Genomic DNA, 15,000 nt, shown 5'->3' on the forward strand with positions numbered 1-15,000 from the left:
TTATTGTTCTTATGGCCATGCTGGGGCATCACCTTGAAGAAAGGTTTAGTCAAACAAATCGACTCAAGTACTTATTTTTCTCTTCTTTTAAAACTTGGTACTTATTCTGTTCTATCGGTCTCATTTTCCAAATTGCTAAGGAATGTAAGAATGTAAACACACCAACACTAGTTACCAAGCACTGGTGACAGTCAAACAACGCAATCTCAAAGGCATATACACATAGATAGATACATACGTACATACATACACACACAGACAGATAGATAGATAGATAGATAGATGCATATATCTATCTATCTATCTATCTACCTGCCTACCTCCCTATCTACACTTCCTGTTACCTACTGTTACCTGTTACCAAGCAAGTTAATATTTTCCCCATGGTTTAGCATGCTTTTGCAGATGATTGGAAATGAATGACATTTATTTACAACAACCTTGCAATGTCAAGCCAAGGAGACACAAACACACACATGCACACATTTATATATATATATATATATATATATATATATATATATATATAGGGAGAATTCACAAAAAAACAAAAGACGAAGACAGGTGATGTAGACAACAAACAGATGTATTAGTATACACTCGGGAAGTGAAAAAATCTTTAAAGTTTCGAGCCCATGGGCTTTCACAGAAAGAAACAAGGAGAGAAAATACAGAATGTGTAGTGGCTATCGATCTATCATGGCGAAGTACCATATTTATCTCAATCCAAATATATATATATATATATATATATATATATATATATTATATATATATATATAGATTCAGATGAATATGGTACTTAAGTTGAGGCACCAGAATTTAGTACGGCATTATCCACACAATTTCAAAATAAGGTGATTAAAATCAAAATAAGCACCTAGGATATCCAGAAGTATATATCCAGATGTATTACTCTCCAGTAATATAAAGCCCCATAAGGGTAGAAGTATACATCTAAAAACAGATGAGTGGTACAACAAGGCACCAACATTTACTGGAAAATAGCAATTGATACAAATCCGACGCTATTGTAAAGGTTCATTGCGTATATTCTGGCAAAGACGTGTGTTTGCAACAAACATGAAAAATTTGTTTTACCTCTAGGAAGAACATTCGATATTTGTATCAACTGCTATTTTCCAGTAAATGTTGGTGCCTTGTTGTACCACTCATCTGCTTTTAGATGTATACTTCTACACTTATCAGGCTTTATTTTAATGGAAAGCAATACATTTGTATTGCAATATTATTTTTCATTGAAAACTTTTTCACTGTTCTCGTTCTGTTAACAGCTAGGTGTTCAGACGAGTATACTGGCATTGATGTGGCAACATTTGAAATATTGTCTAGGTAAATGCAGCAATATTCCAATATCCTTTGAGTAAAATCCAAAAGTCCAACAGAGTTTAATATGAGCCCTTCCAAATATAGAGTTTGAAACTGAAAGAAGCCCGTCGTATATATGTATATATATATATGTGTGTGTATGTGTGTTTGTCCCCCTAGCATTGCTTGACAACCGATGCTGGTGTGTTTATGTCCCCGTCACTTAGCAGTTCGGCAAAAGAGACCAATAGAATAAGTACTGGGCTTACAAAAAATAAGTCCTGGGGTCGAGTTGCTCAACTAAAGGTGGTGCTCCAGCATGGCCGCAGTCAAATGACTGAAACAAGTGAAAGAGAATGGAAGAGAGTTTAAGATGAGTCCTTCCAAATATAGAGTTTATAAGCAATATAAGATTCCCTTACACTGTATATAAATTCCTTACTGGGAATGGCCAAGTTTAAAAATCTGCAGGATCTCACTCATAAGGGAATCTTACATTGCTTAAGAACTCTATATTTGGAAGGACTCATATGAAACTCTGTTGGACTTTTGGACTTTATTCACAGGATATTGGAATATTGCATATATACTACTATGCCAATAAAAAGGATTTTACAAATTTAATACCCATACATATCTTACATCTATTTTCTTTCCTCTACCTCACTCTCTATTTTGTATCACATCTAAACTAACTATGACTTAATTTTCCTCTCACACCGTCTCCGATGAAGGGATATTATTAATTAATATCCTAGAAACAGCTGTTAGACCTTCTATCTATAAATGCTCTAATATCTATACAGCCTTGGTGTTTTTGTTATCTCATTACGCAAACATTCATATATACACACGCTGACATAGAACCAATGTTGAACCCTTTATTCACAAAATTACCGAATTTGGAACTTAACTATGGTCTGTCTATCGCACTTATTCAGCATTACCTGACACCTTTGGTCTCAATGACACCATTATCTCTTATATATATGTATGTATGTATGTATATATATATACACACACAATGGGCTTCTTTCCTGTCTACCAAATCCACTCACAAGACTTTGGTCAACTTCAGTCTATAGTAGTGTACCCAAGGTACCACACAGTGGGACTGAACCCAGATTCATGTGGTTGATAAGCAAGCTACTTACCACACAGCCACTCCTGCACCCATATATATATATATGTTTGTGTGTGTGTGTTTTTGTCTCCTCTACCACTTAACCACTGGAGTTGGTTTGTTTACTTCCCTGTAACTTAGTGGTTTGGCCCAAAGACACTGACAGCATAAGTGCCAAACTTCAATAATTAAAAAAAGGGTATTTAGGCCAGTCTATCTGACTTAAAATTCTTCAAAGTCATGCCACACCATAGCTGCAGTCATGTGACTGGGGCAAGTAAACGGTAAAGAGTAAATGGAAGCATTTGTCAGTGCTTGCAAGCAATTTACCAACTCCTCAAATCATCTCTCAGAGTTTTCTCTCCTCATCTTCTCTGTTATTTCTGTATTTTGGTCTCTTAGAATCTCCACTTTCTTGTCCACAGATACAAATATACATTAAATTGCACACTCACACGCATACACATGCACCACACGTGCACACACATTTCTCTATACATTCACACACACAAGTCACTACGCATTCACACACACATTTTACTATACATTCACACACACACAATTCACTACACATCTACACACACACACACACTTCACTATACATTCACACACACTGTTCACTACACATTCACACACACCACACATACAATACACACACCACACATTTCACTATACATTCACACATAACACACACACATGTGCACACATTTCACTACTCATTCACACACACACACACACACACACACACACACACTTACATACACTGAGGCACACTCACTCATTGACACATACACACACTCAAATTTAGATACGCATCTTTGAATATTTCTTCCTTATTAATCTTTTATTTTTATTGTTGTTATTTGCATCTTCTTCTCATTATTATTATTATTATTATTATTATTATTATTATTATTATTTCTTAAGTATATTTTCAACTGATTCTGCAAATTTTATATTTACATATGAATTATTGAAGCATGTGTGTTTATTTACACTTGAAAGGCCTCTGTAATAGTGAGCAGTCAACTATGAAGATTTTTGCTGCTAAAGCTCTTTCTCTCTCTCTCTCATTCTTTCTCTCTTTGCCCATCACTCTATCTCTCTCTCTCCCACTCCTTTTTCTCTTAATCTCTTTATCGCTTTTTGACTCTATCTCACACACACACACGTATTAAACCCTCTTATACATGCACATTAATTTGATTTTTCTTGTTCTGAATGTTGTGTGTGTGTATATATATATATATATATATATATATATATATATATACATACAGAGAGAGAGAGAGTAAAAGAACTGTCTGCATTGTAAATATCGTCTACAGGGTGCACGGATGGTATGATGATTTCTCTGGAAAAAATAGAACAGTATTTTTATTTTTTGAGGTATATTTGTCAAATTTAGGTCAGTTTGTCTTCATGACATGTTCTGTCAATCTCACTCAATGGACTCACCTTTGACCTCAATGACAGCCTCCAGGCAACCTTGGAACCAGTCACAGGCTTTTGTCATTATCTCTCGCTTTAGATTCCACCCCTCAAGCCCCTGGCAATCCTGGCCTGCAGCCCCTCCTTCGTGTTGCAGCTAGATTTGTAAGTCTCCACCATATTCCACACAAAAAAGTAGAGGGAATTGCAATTAGACAAGTTGGGAGGCCAAATGTCATGTGCTGTGTGATCAAAAAATTCTCCAATAGCCAGGCCTGGGTCTTCCATCCAGTGTGGCTGGACACAGGGTCTGGCTGCCTCACAGTATGCACTCTCTGCAGCTACCCAGTCACTCCAGAGATTCACAACCTCACCGACAACATGGATGTGGCTGTCAGTGTTCAGCCTGAGGCTCTCAACGAAGAAGTGGGGTGCCATGACATCACTTTCACTATGGATAACACCGAAGACCATGATTGCCTCTGGAAATATCGTCTGCATGACTCTAGATACATCTTTGGGTAAAACAGTGAGCCACCTGTTGTTCTGGGAGTTGATCTTCTGGTCTTGGCAGAAATTCTCCTCATTGGAGAACAACAGCATGTCTAGCTCCAGCAGGTTTCAACTTGTTGATCACTTCTTATTTCTTTATTGCCCACAAGGGGCTAAACATAGAGGGACAAACATGGACAGACAAAGGGATAAAGTCGATTACATTGACCCCAGTGTGCAACTGGTACTTAATTTATCGACCCCCGAAAGGATGAAAAGCAAAGTAGACCTCAGCAGAATTTGAACTCAGAACATAATGGCAGACGAAATACCGCTAAGCATTTCGCCCAGCGTGCTAACGTTTCTGCCAGCCCGCCGCCTTTTGTTGATCACTTGTTGGTGTTCAGGTGTTGCTTTTGCAGCATCCCTTCCTCATCTTGTATGAAAAGCAGTGAATATCCTCACGCACCACCACCAGCCTAATGAGCTTTTCATTGTCATCTTTCTCCCTTGCAATGACACCCATCAGCTTGCTGGGATCATTGTTGATGATTTCCTGGATTTCAGCAACAAATTCCAGTATTCTGTGTGGTGTCTGATCATTAATCATGGGATTTTCTCTCTGCTGTCCCCTTATAGCTGGGAGGTCAAAAGTCTCCCAGCTCCTTTCTGACCTTTTCCACCATCCTTCTGCTGATGTTGAGGAAGTCTGAAATCTTGTTTGTCCTTCCAGTGCAGATTTCAAGGAGGGCTCCATGTCCCTTTCACAAATTGGGGAGGTTCAAAATTTTCTAGTCAATCATTCTACAAAAAAAAAAAATAAAGCAAAAATAGTTATGTTTTTAAGGAAAAAAAGACTGACAACAAAACTTTAAAAAATGTATAAAATTAGCAGTTAAAAATTATGAACAAATGCCATCCACAAGCTATATGTAGGTGAATCTACACCTTGATATGAGAAAGTGAGCAGTACCTTCTCCAATACTCAATTACTCAGTTGTTAAATAAAGTGGTACCTTTCTATAAAGCTTTGCTGACTGAAGTTTAAGAAGTTAATGTACCGTAGCTAAAGTCACACAACTTAGTCACTCCTCATTGATATTTGTTATCCTGTACAACTTGTGTGTGTGCAAGCATGACTGTGTAGTTAAGATGTTTGGTTCCCCCCCCCTACATGGTTTCAGGTTCAGTACCTTAGGCATGGTAAAGACCCCCTTCAGTCATGAATGACCATGGGATTGTATCTAGAAAGTTCCCCTCCAAGACACAAGTCCAGGCAAGATTGTTTATGGAAGACCAGCAGTCGGCCATGCATGCCAGCCTCTCTTCTCCATGCCACCGATATTATCCAAGAGAAAGCAAAGTCCAACACAACTTGGCACTATTGACCTCGCAACTCATTTCTACAGCTGAGTGAAGTAGCGCAACATGAAATAAAGTGTCTTGCTCAAGAACACAGCACAGAGCCCAGTCTGGGAATCGAACTCACTGCCTCATGATTGTGAGTTTGATGCTCTAACCACTTAGCCATACACCTTCATGTCTTGGGCAAGTGTGTACTATTAAAGCTGTGGTCTAGAGCAAAGCTTTGAGAGTGGATTTGAGAGATAGAAACTGAAACTAGCCCCTCACGTGTGTGTGTGTGTGTGTGTGTGTGTGTGTGTGTGTGGTTAGTTGCTGTGTCTTTGTCTTGATGCTATGTGACGGATGGACACTAATGTCACTATTAAGGCGGCGAGCTGGCAGAATCATTAGGATGCCGGGCGAAATGCGTTGCCGGATTTCGTCTGCCGTTAGGTTCTGGGTTCAAATTCCGCCGAGGTCCACTTTGCCTTTCATCCTTTCAGGGTCGATAAATTAAGTACCAGTTACGCACTGGAGTCGATGTAATCGACTTAATCCGTTTGTTTGTCCTCTCTGTGTTTAGCCCCTTGTGGGCAGTAAAGAAATAACTAATGTCACCATTATGCAAGTAATGTTTGTTTCGTGTCTCCTGTAAAAACATGTAAGTGTTTGTGACAGGAAGGGCATCCAGCCATGGAAAAAAATCTGCCTCAACAAATTCTGTCTGATCCACGCAAGCAATGAAAAGTGAATGTCAAAACGATGAAGATGGAGAAGGTGTGTGTGTGTGTGTGTGTGTTTGTAAATTTATTAGCTGCGATGGTTTGTCAACTGCTATTCAGCCCTTTGTTGACCAAGAGCAATGTCTTGTATTTTCATGGGAGATAGAACAATAAATTTTATAATTGGATTTATATTACCATTATATCATTGCATATTTAATTATCATCATTGTTTTCCAATGTTTGTTTGAAGAACCATTTCTGTGTGTAGGCTGCTGTTTGAATTTTCCTTCAAAATAAAAAAAAAAAACAATCTTCTGCGACAATAATGAAACATAAGAATGGAGCAGAAGATGTCTTTCTGTTTTTTGTTTGTTTATATTTTTAATTTTTTAAATTTTTTATTTGAATAGAATAGTCTTTGAGGAATTGTCAAGTACATCAGTGCTGCTTTGTGTAGTTTTCTTCCGTTTGTCCATATTGTTTCTGTCTATTCTGAAGCGTGACACATGATACAAAGTAATGTTTTGTTTGTTTGTTTGTTTGTGTGTTCCTTCATTTGTTCATTCCTTCTTGTGTTTCGTTGCTGAGTGTGGTGATGACGATGATGACAACCAAGATGAAGGTGATGATGACAATGTTAATGATGATGGTAATGGTGATGATAATATTGATGATAATAATAATGGTAGTGATGATGATGATGTCTATGATGAAGGTAATGGTGATGAAAATGATGATGATGATGGTGGCGGTGGTGAGGATGATGACAATGACAACAATGTTTAGAAGGTGTTTGCATATCTTTTCAGCCTTAGATAAACTGGCAATGTCACGTCGTGGTGGTGGTGGTGGTCGTCGTCGTCGTCGTCGTTGTGGCAACAGTGGGGGCGGCAGTGGTGGTGGTGGTGAAGGGGATGTAGAGGAGATATTCTTCCCTTGTGCAAGTCTTGATTAAAAGCTAAAATGCATTCCCTGAAGTATGTCCGAAAACAATGTGCTCAAAAGCGGTAAATCCTGCAGCCATCAAACAACAACAACAACAACGGAACTGTCATCACCATACTGCTAATCAAACCAAAAAAATCAAACCAGACCAAATCAAACCAAACCATATCAAACTAAACAATGTTTTAATGAACAAGCTTCTTCAAATGCTAGAAATAATAGCGAAATTTCTTTGCCGAATCATCCCATCTCTCTGTATATCTAAGACTGTTATGTTGTCCAACGTTTCCTTCCTTTTTGTAAGATGGTTAGGATGTGATTAGGATAGATTTAACTGCTATGTTCAGCAGGTCAAATGACTGCATAGAAGCTTGCTTGTTGACATAATCATTGTTTGTAGACTGTGTGAACCAGTTTTATTGAATTTAATGTTTGCTGGTTGTTACCATTATTGATCTTGGTGTTCAATATCATTAATTGTAGATCTTGGTGTTCGATATCATTATTTGTACATCTTAGTATTCAGTATCATTATTTGTAGATATTGATAATCAATCAATACATTATTTGTAGATCTTTGTGGTCAATCAATATCTTTGATCTGTAGATTTTGGTGATTGATATCATTGTTTCTAGAATTTGTAGGTCGGCTCTTATTCATTTATTGAATTTGTAGTTTACTGTTGTTCTTTATAGATGTAGCTATGAGTTTGTATCAAGTCTGTATCAATCATAGGAACATACAACAGTTACTTTACCAATTGGTCCACCAGAAGAAGAAAAAAATCAACAAGTGCAGGCATGGCTGTGTGGTAAAAAGCCTGCTTCTCAACCACATGGTTCCAGGTTCAGTCTCACTGGGTGGCACCTTGGGCAAGTGTCTTCTACTCTAGTCTCAGGCCAACCAAAGACTTGTGAGTAAATTTGGTAGACGGAAACTGTGTGTGTTTGTCCCTCATTACCATGTGACAACCAGTGTTGGTTTGTTTGCATCCCTGTAGCTTGGTAGTTCAGCAAAGGAGACTGATAGAATAAGTACTGGGCTTTAAAAAATAAGTCTTGGGGTCAATTTGTTCGACTAAACCCCCTCAAGGCAGTGCTCCAGCATGGCTGTAATCAAATGACTGAAACAAGTAAAAAGATTACAAAAAAATTACCCTTTCTCCCAATCTTCTACACCAAAAAGCTAGTTGGTTACCCTGATTCTGTATCTTTATTTAATACCATTCATTGTTGCCATTCAATTCTATGTTTGTCTTTTTCTCATTGCAGGAAGAATATGAAATCAGTCCCGATGAAAAACGGCCTTCCATTGCCCAGATGGTGTTTGATAAATACCTTAGCTCAGAGGTATGTTAATTTAAAGCTTATCTGCTTTTATAATACAATAGTTTGCAAGATACTTTATGTGAATTTGTGTGTTGAACAAATTTTGTTTTGTCTGGGGAGGCATACTGCCTTAATATCTAACACACTCACTGGTTAATTTCCACTCATTTATTACATCTTTTCTTTTCCACAATTTTCATTGCTTTTGAGTCTCAGCATCCATTGACAAGGTTTCAAAAGCAACGAAATTTTTGAAAAGAACAAATATGAATAATATATGAGTGGAAATTGAACCGGTGAGCATGCTTGATATCAAGCCAGTATGATTCTCCCCAGACACAACACAACTAATTCTCTCCACCTTAAAAAGAAAAAATGTGTTAAGAAAATATTTCATTTGATATGTGTCAAAGACTGCAAACTGGTAGAATTGTTAGCAGACTGGGCAAAAATATTTAGCAGCATTTCGTCCACATTTACATTCTGAGTTCAAATTCCACCAAAGTTGACTTTGCCTTTCATCTTTTCAGAGGTCAACAAAATAAGTACCTGTTACACACTGGAGGTCAATGTAATCATCTATCTCCATCTCTCAAAATTCAGGCCTTGTGCCAAGAGTAGAAAGGATTATTAAGCCAGAGGCATAAGGCAGCGAGATGGCAGAATCTTTAGCATGGTGGACAAATTGCTTAGCAGCATTTCATCCATCTTTATGTTATGAGCTCAAATTCTGCTGAGGTTGACTTTGCCTGTCATCCTTTCAGGGGTCAATAAAATAAGTACCTGTTAGACACTGTCAATGTAATTGACATGCCCTTCCCCTCAAAAATGATTGGCCTTGTGTAAAAATTTGAAGCCATTACTTCATATATGTTGTGTAAGAGAGGATGCAGAGAGTGGATCACAAAATGGTGTTGTGGAGTTGGACTTGTGTTTTGAGATGCACAACATCCCACCACCATTTCTGTCGCTCTGTATGTATGTATATATATCTATCTGTATATATGTATTTATATATGGGTGTGTGTGTGTATATATATATTATATATTACTCTTTTACTCTTTTACTTGTTTAAGTCATTTGACTGCAGCCATGCTGGAGCACCGCCTTTAGTCGAGCAAATTGACCCCGGGACTTATTCTTTGTAAGCCCAGTACTTATTCTATCGGTCTCTTTTGCCGAACCGCTAAGTGACGGGGACGTAAACACACCAGCATCGATTGTCAAGCAATGTTAGGGAGACAAACACAGACACACATACACACACATACATATATATATATATATACGACAGGCTTCTTTCAGTTTCCGTCTACCAAATCCACTCACATACCGAAAATTTAGAAATAGCAGCCAAAGACACCTCATTTCTTTTTACTACAGAAATGATTCCACAGATAACAATATTTGTAACTCACGTAGGCAAAAAGAAGAAAAAAATAATGAAATCAAACAGTCTTCAATTAATTATGGATGTGTTTCTGGATTAGAATTATACAAATTCATTTCCATCATCAATATAATATTTCGAGAATTTTTTGCCTATGTGAGTTACAAATATTGTCATCTGTGGAGTCATATCTCTAGTAAAAAGAAATGAGGTGTCTTTGGCTGCTATTTCTAAGTTTTCGGTACGTGGTGAAGCAACTTGTTGCTTAACCCTTACTTATATTTAATTATATATAAAAACTTTTTGTAAAAGTTTCTACTGATAACGGTTCTCTTTCCATACTGAAACTACTTGGTAAAATTTATTAATTATTAAATTAATAATTCTTTACCCTAAATATATATAATATATATATATAGGCGCAGGAGTGGCTGTGTGGTAAGTAGCTTGTTTACCAACCACATGGTTCCGGGTTCAGTCCCACTGCGTGGCACCTTGGGCAAGTGTCTTCTACTATAGCCTTGGGCCAACCAAACCTTGTGAGCGGATTTGGTAGACGGAAACTGAAAGAAGCCCGTCGTATATATGTATATATATATATGTATATATATATATGTATGTGTGTCTGTGTTTGTCCCCCTAGCATTGCTTGACAACCGATGCTGGTGTGTTTATGTCCCCGTCACTTAGCGGTTCGGCAAAAGAGACCGATAGAATAAGTACTGGGCTTACAAAGAATAAGTCCCAGGGTCAAGTTGCTCGATTAAAGGCAGTGCTCCAGCATGGCTACAGTCAAAATGACTGAAACAAGTAAAAAATATATATATATATATAGAAAACAGAAACCATTGACTGAAACCATTCAAGGTAGTGCCCCAGCATGGCCACAGTCAAAATGACTGAAGCAAGTGAAAAAACAAGGTAACTACTACAGTCTTGCCCTTCTGCTACAACTATGATACACACACGTACAGTACAGTATCACCTGTTAACATTGATGGTTGGTGACTACTGAAGCACAACACAGAAATTAGTTGGCACGGTTTAACGATAAAATACAGGTGACCAGGTAGATATAGACATTACCTGCCTGCTAATCATTTTCTCACCTCTACCGCCATCCGCAACCACTCCTAATTATAGGTTTTTATGCTTTGGATATAAACAGTAATTATAGAAGGCAGTGGCTACCTGTTACACAAGGAGGTGTGAATGTGTGTGTGTGTACTTTTCCTTGTTGACTAGTATATAATTATGAGATATTATCATTAAAGTGGAGGAAGATTAGTGGACTGCTCTGACATCAGTCAATAAATATTGAAAAAAAAAAATAGTTAAGGTTTTGTTTATTTGTTTAGCCTCACATCAGTCCTGATCAAGCAGACATATGTTCAAAGGCTTTCCAGCCAAGGCCATCATGTCTTCTGTGCTAGGAAATTACGGGTGTGTTATCCAACATCTTTTTCTTATTTTTTGTTAGAATTTGGGCTGAAGATCTGGCTAGTATTTCTAGCATCTCCAGTGACCTTGTAGTGGCTCCCTCATTAGAAAAAAAAGTGTATAATTTTCTTTGGGGTTAGCTGGCTCCTTTCATCAGACGTTTACAGTGACCTTATTCAGAACATGTTTAAACATTGTCCTATTTTGTAAATTGAATATTTGAGATTTGTTCATAGGTGCAGGCGTGTCTGTGTGGTTCCCTTCCCAATTGCATGGTTCTGGGTTCAGTCCCATTGCATAGCACCTTCAGCAAGTGTCTTCTTCTATAACATCCACATTTTCCAAATGTGAAATTTTCTGAACAGAAACTTTATGAAAGTGGACTTTCATACATATATATATATATATTATATATAGTAGGTGTAGGAGTGGCTGTGTGGTAAGTAGCTTGCTTACGAACCACATGATTCCAGGTTCAGTCCCAATGTGTGGCCCCTTGGGCAAGTGTCTTCTACTATAGCCTTGGGCTGACCAAAGCCTTGTGAGTGGATTTTGTTGACAGAAACTGAAAGAAGCTTGTTGTATATATATATGTGTGTGTGTATGCATATGTTTGTGTGTCTGTGTTTGTCCCCCTAACATCGCTGGACAACTGATGCTGGTGTGTTTACATCCCCATAACTTAGCGGTTTGGCAAAAGAGACCAATAGAATAAGTACTAGGCTTACAAAGAATAAGTCCTGGGGTCGATTTGCTCAACTAAAGGTGGTACTCCAGTGTGGCCACAGTCACATGACTGAAACAAGTAAAAGAGAGTAATGAGTATATATATATATATATATATATATATATATACACACACACACACACACACACACACACACACACACAGTGAGAGTGAGCTGTTTACCTGCTGCCCCTCTGTCAAACTCTAACTCTGATCACCTGGCACAAGACCACCTCCCCCAAAATCCACCCCCTTTTCAAAGGATCTTCGTCTTGCAAGTTACTTGGTGACCCCTGCTGGTGCTGGCACCACATAAAATGCACCCAGTCCATTCTTCTAGGTGGTTGGCATTAGGACAGTCATTCAGCCATAAAAATTGTGTTAAACCAGACAGTAAAGTCTGGTGCAATCCTCTGGCTTGCCAGCTCCTCTCAAACTATTCGCAGTGGAGGCACATGACTTTGTCGTGGAGGTGTTGGACTCATGATCGTAAGATTGTGGTTTCAATTCCTGGACTGGGTGATGCATTGTGTTCTTGAGCCAAATACTTCGTTTTATGCTGCTCCAGTCCACTCAGCTGGCAAAAATGAGTAATCCTGTGTCGGAGCAGTGTTGTGTCTAGGTGGGAAATGTATATGTCATGGAAACCAGCCCATATCAGTTGGCATGGCTCAAGAAAGTACCTTTTTTTTTTTTTTTACTTTAAACCATTCAAACCATGCCAGTATGGAAAACGGATGTTAAATGATGATGACAATGATGTGTGCACACACACAAACAAACAAACACGTGGTGTATTCCAGGAGTCTTCAGACATTTTCAGGGGAGATATTTCTTAAATTTCAAAGAAGTAAGAAAATTCTAATCTCCTTTGAAGTAGGATCCTCTAACTCTGATACACTTGTTGTATCGCTGCAGCCACTTCCTGAAGGCCCCATGGGATTCCTCCAAAGTAAAGCTATGCAAGACACGAATTACAGCCATCTTCGTCATCAAGATGACTATTCCTGAGATTCTCCTTCACTTTGGGAACCAACCAAAAATCATGGAGAGAAAGAGCTGGACTGTAGGGACAGTGAGGGGCAGTTTAGGGTTAATAAATGTACAGGGGGTGGGAGTAATTCTTGATGAGTTTCCACTTCCAACGAAGATCTTTTGGTTGTGTAGGTTCTCTTTTACTTGCAGACATGCTGGAGCACCACCTTGAGGATCTTTTTTAAAGCTTGGTACTTATTCTATCGGTCTCTTTTGCTGAAGTACTAAGTTACAGGAATGCAAACTCACAAACACTGTTGTCAAGTAGTAATGGGAACAAACACTGTCACAAAGACACACACACATACATATATACGACGGGCTTCTTTCAGTTTCCATCTACCAAATCCACTCACAAGGCTTTGGTTGACCTGAGGCTATAGTAGAAGACACTTGCCAAAGGTGCCATGCAGTAGGACTGAACCTGGAACCATGTGGTTGGGAAGCAAACTTCTTATTACACAACCACTCCTGCACCTGAATAGGTTTGCATTAACAATATCTCTTCATGTCTGTGGCAGTCCATTATCCTCTTCTCACCCTACAACCCCGGGTCTTCCTTAGTTTTTCTCTACTGCGTACCACCTTCACTGTAAGCACCAACACCATATGTGTGTGTGTGTGTGTCTGTGTGTGTACATGTATGTGTGTGCTCCCACACACTAAATAGAAATCACTTTAACTGATCGACCAACCTGCCACCATGACTATTAAGTATTCTGTTTCAAGTTGTGAGTCCAAGTGAAGTATTTTGGTGGTTTCTGTTGAGAGGGTCATGTAGGTGTAAAAGAAGAGCAAGAGAGGGAGAGAGAGAGAGAGAAAGCAAGGCAGAGAGAAAAAGCAAGACACACAAAGAGAATGAAAGAGAGTAAGACAAAGAGAAAAGACAGAGCAAGCAAGACAAAGAGTGAGAGAAAGAAAGAGTATGAGTTAGAGTGAGAGAAAGAAAGAGTATGAGTTAGAGTGAGAGAAAGAAAGAGTATGAGTTAGAGTGAGAGAAAGAAAGAGTATGAGTTAGAGTGAGAGAAAGAAAGAATATGAGTTAGAGAGAGAAAAAGAAAGAGTATGAGTCAGAGAGAGAAGGAGAAAGAGTATAAGTCAGAGAGTGAGAGAAAGAAAGAGTATGAGTTAAAGTGAGAGAAAGAAAGAGTATGAGTCAGAGAGAGAAGGAGAAAGAGTATAAGTCAGTGAGAGAGGCAGAAAGAGAGTATTACACAGAAAGAGAGAGAGAAAGTGATACAGTTAATGAAAGAGAAAACAAAGCAGAGAGAGAGAGGGGGAGGAAGAGAGAGTGTTTTGGTTCTTTCCATTTATCAATACCATTTCTATTGATTGTTCCTGTTTAATGGTCAGGCAGCATCGAATGGTTTTCATTTCACAAATCTCGGACAAATGAAAAATAACTTTGTTTCTCTTTCTTTCTGTGACCATCTCTCTCTATTTTTGTCTTCAACACAATCCTTCTCGATTTAACGTCACCTCTTAACATCGTTTAGGCTGGCTTGCTCAATCAGGGATATCACAAAAACCATTGTTTGTCCACATCTTTGGTTTCTGTTACAGAGTTTCATTTTTGTTTCCTTTTGTTTTCTTTCCATGTGGCTTCTTGAATGTCTAGAGGAAGAAGACACCTACAATTGTGTGTGTGTGTGTGTATGTATATATATATGTGTATATATATATATATAT

General features: G+C 38.3%; 1 protein-coding gene across 3 annotated transcripts in view; it reads left to right on the forward strand.

Moving 5' to 3' along the window:
* The window catches only part of LOC115215078 (G protein-coupled receptor kinase 5), a 480,808-nt gene that overhangs the window by 337,794 nt on the left and 128,014 nt on the right, over positions 1 to 15,000 (forward strand). For all 3 annotated transcript variants that reach the window (XM_036505440.1, XM_029784236.2, XM_029784237.2), the window contains exon 4: positions 8,662 to 8,739. In XM_036505440.1, the coding sequence (XP_036361333.1) occupies positions 8,662 to 8,739 (78 nt within the window). The remainder of the gene's footprint in view (positions 1 to 8,661; positions 8,740 to 15,000) is intronic.

Source organism: Octopus sinensis, linkage group LG8 (genome assembly GCF_006345805.1).
Source record: "Octopus sinensis linkage group LG8, ASM634580v1, whole genome shotgun sequence".
Lineage (NCBI taxonomy): Eukaryota > Metazoa > Mollusca > Cephalopoda > Octopoda > Octopodidae > Octopus > Octopus sinensis.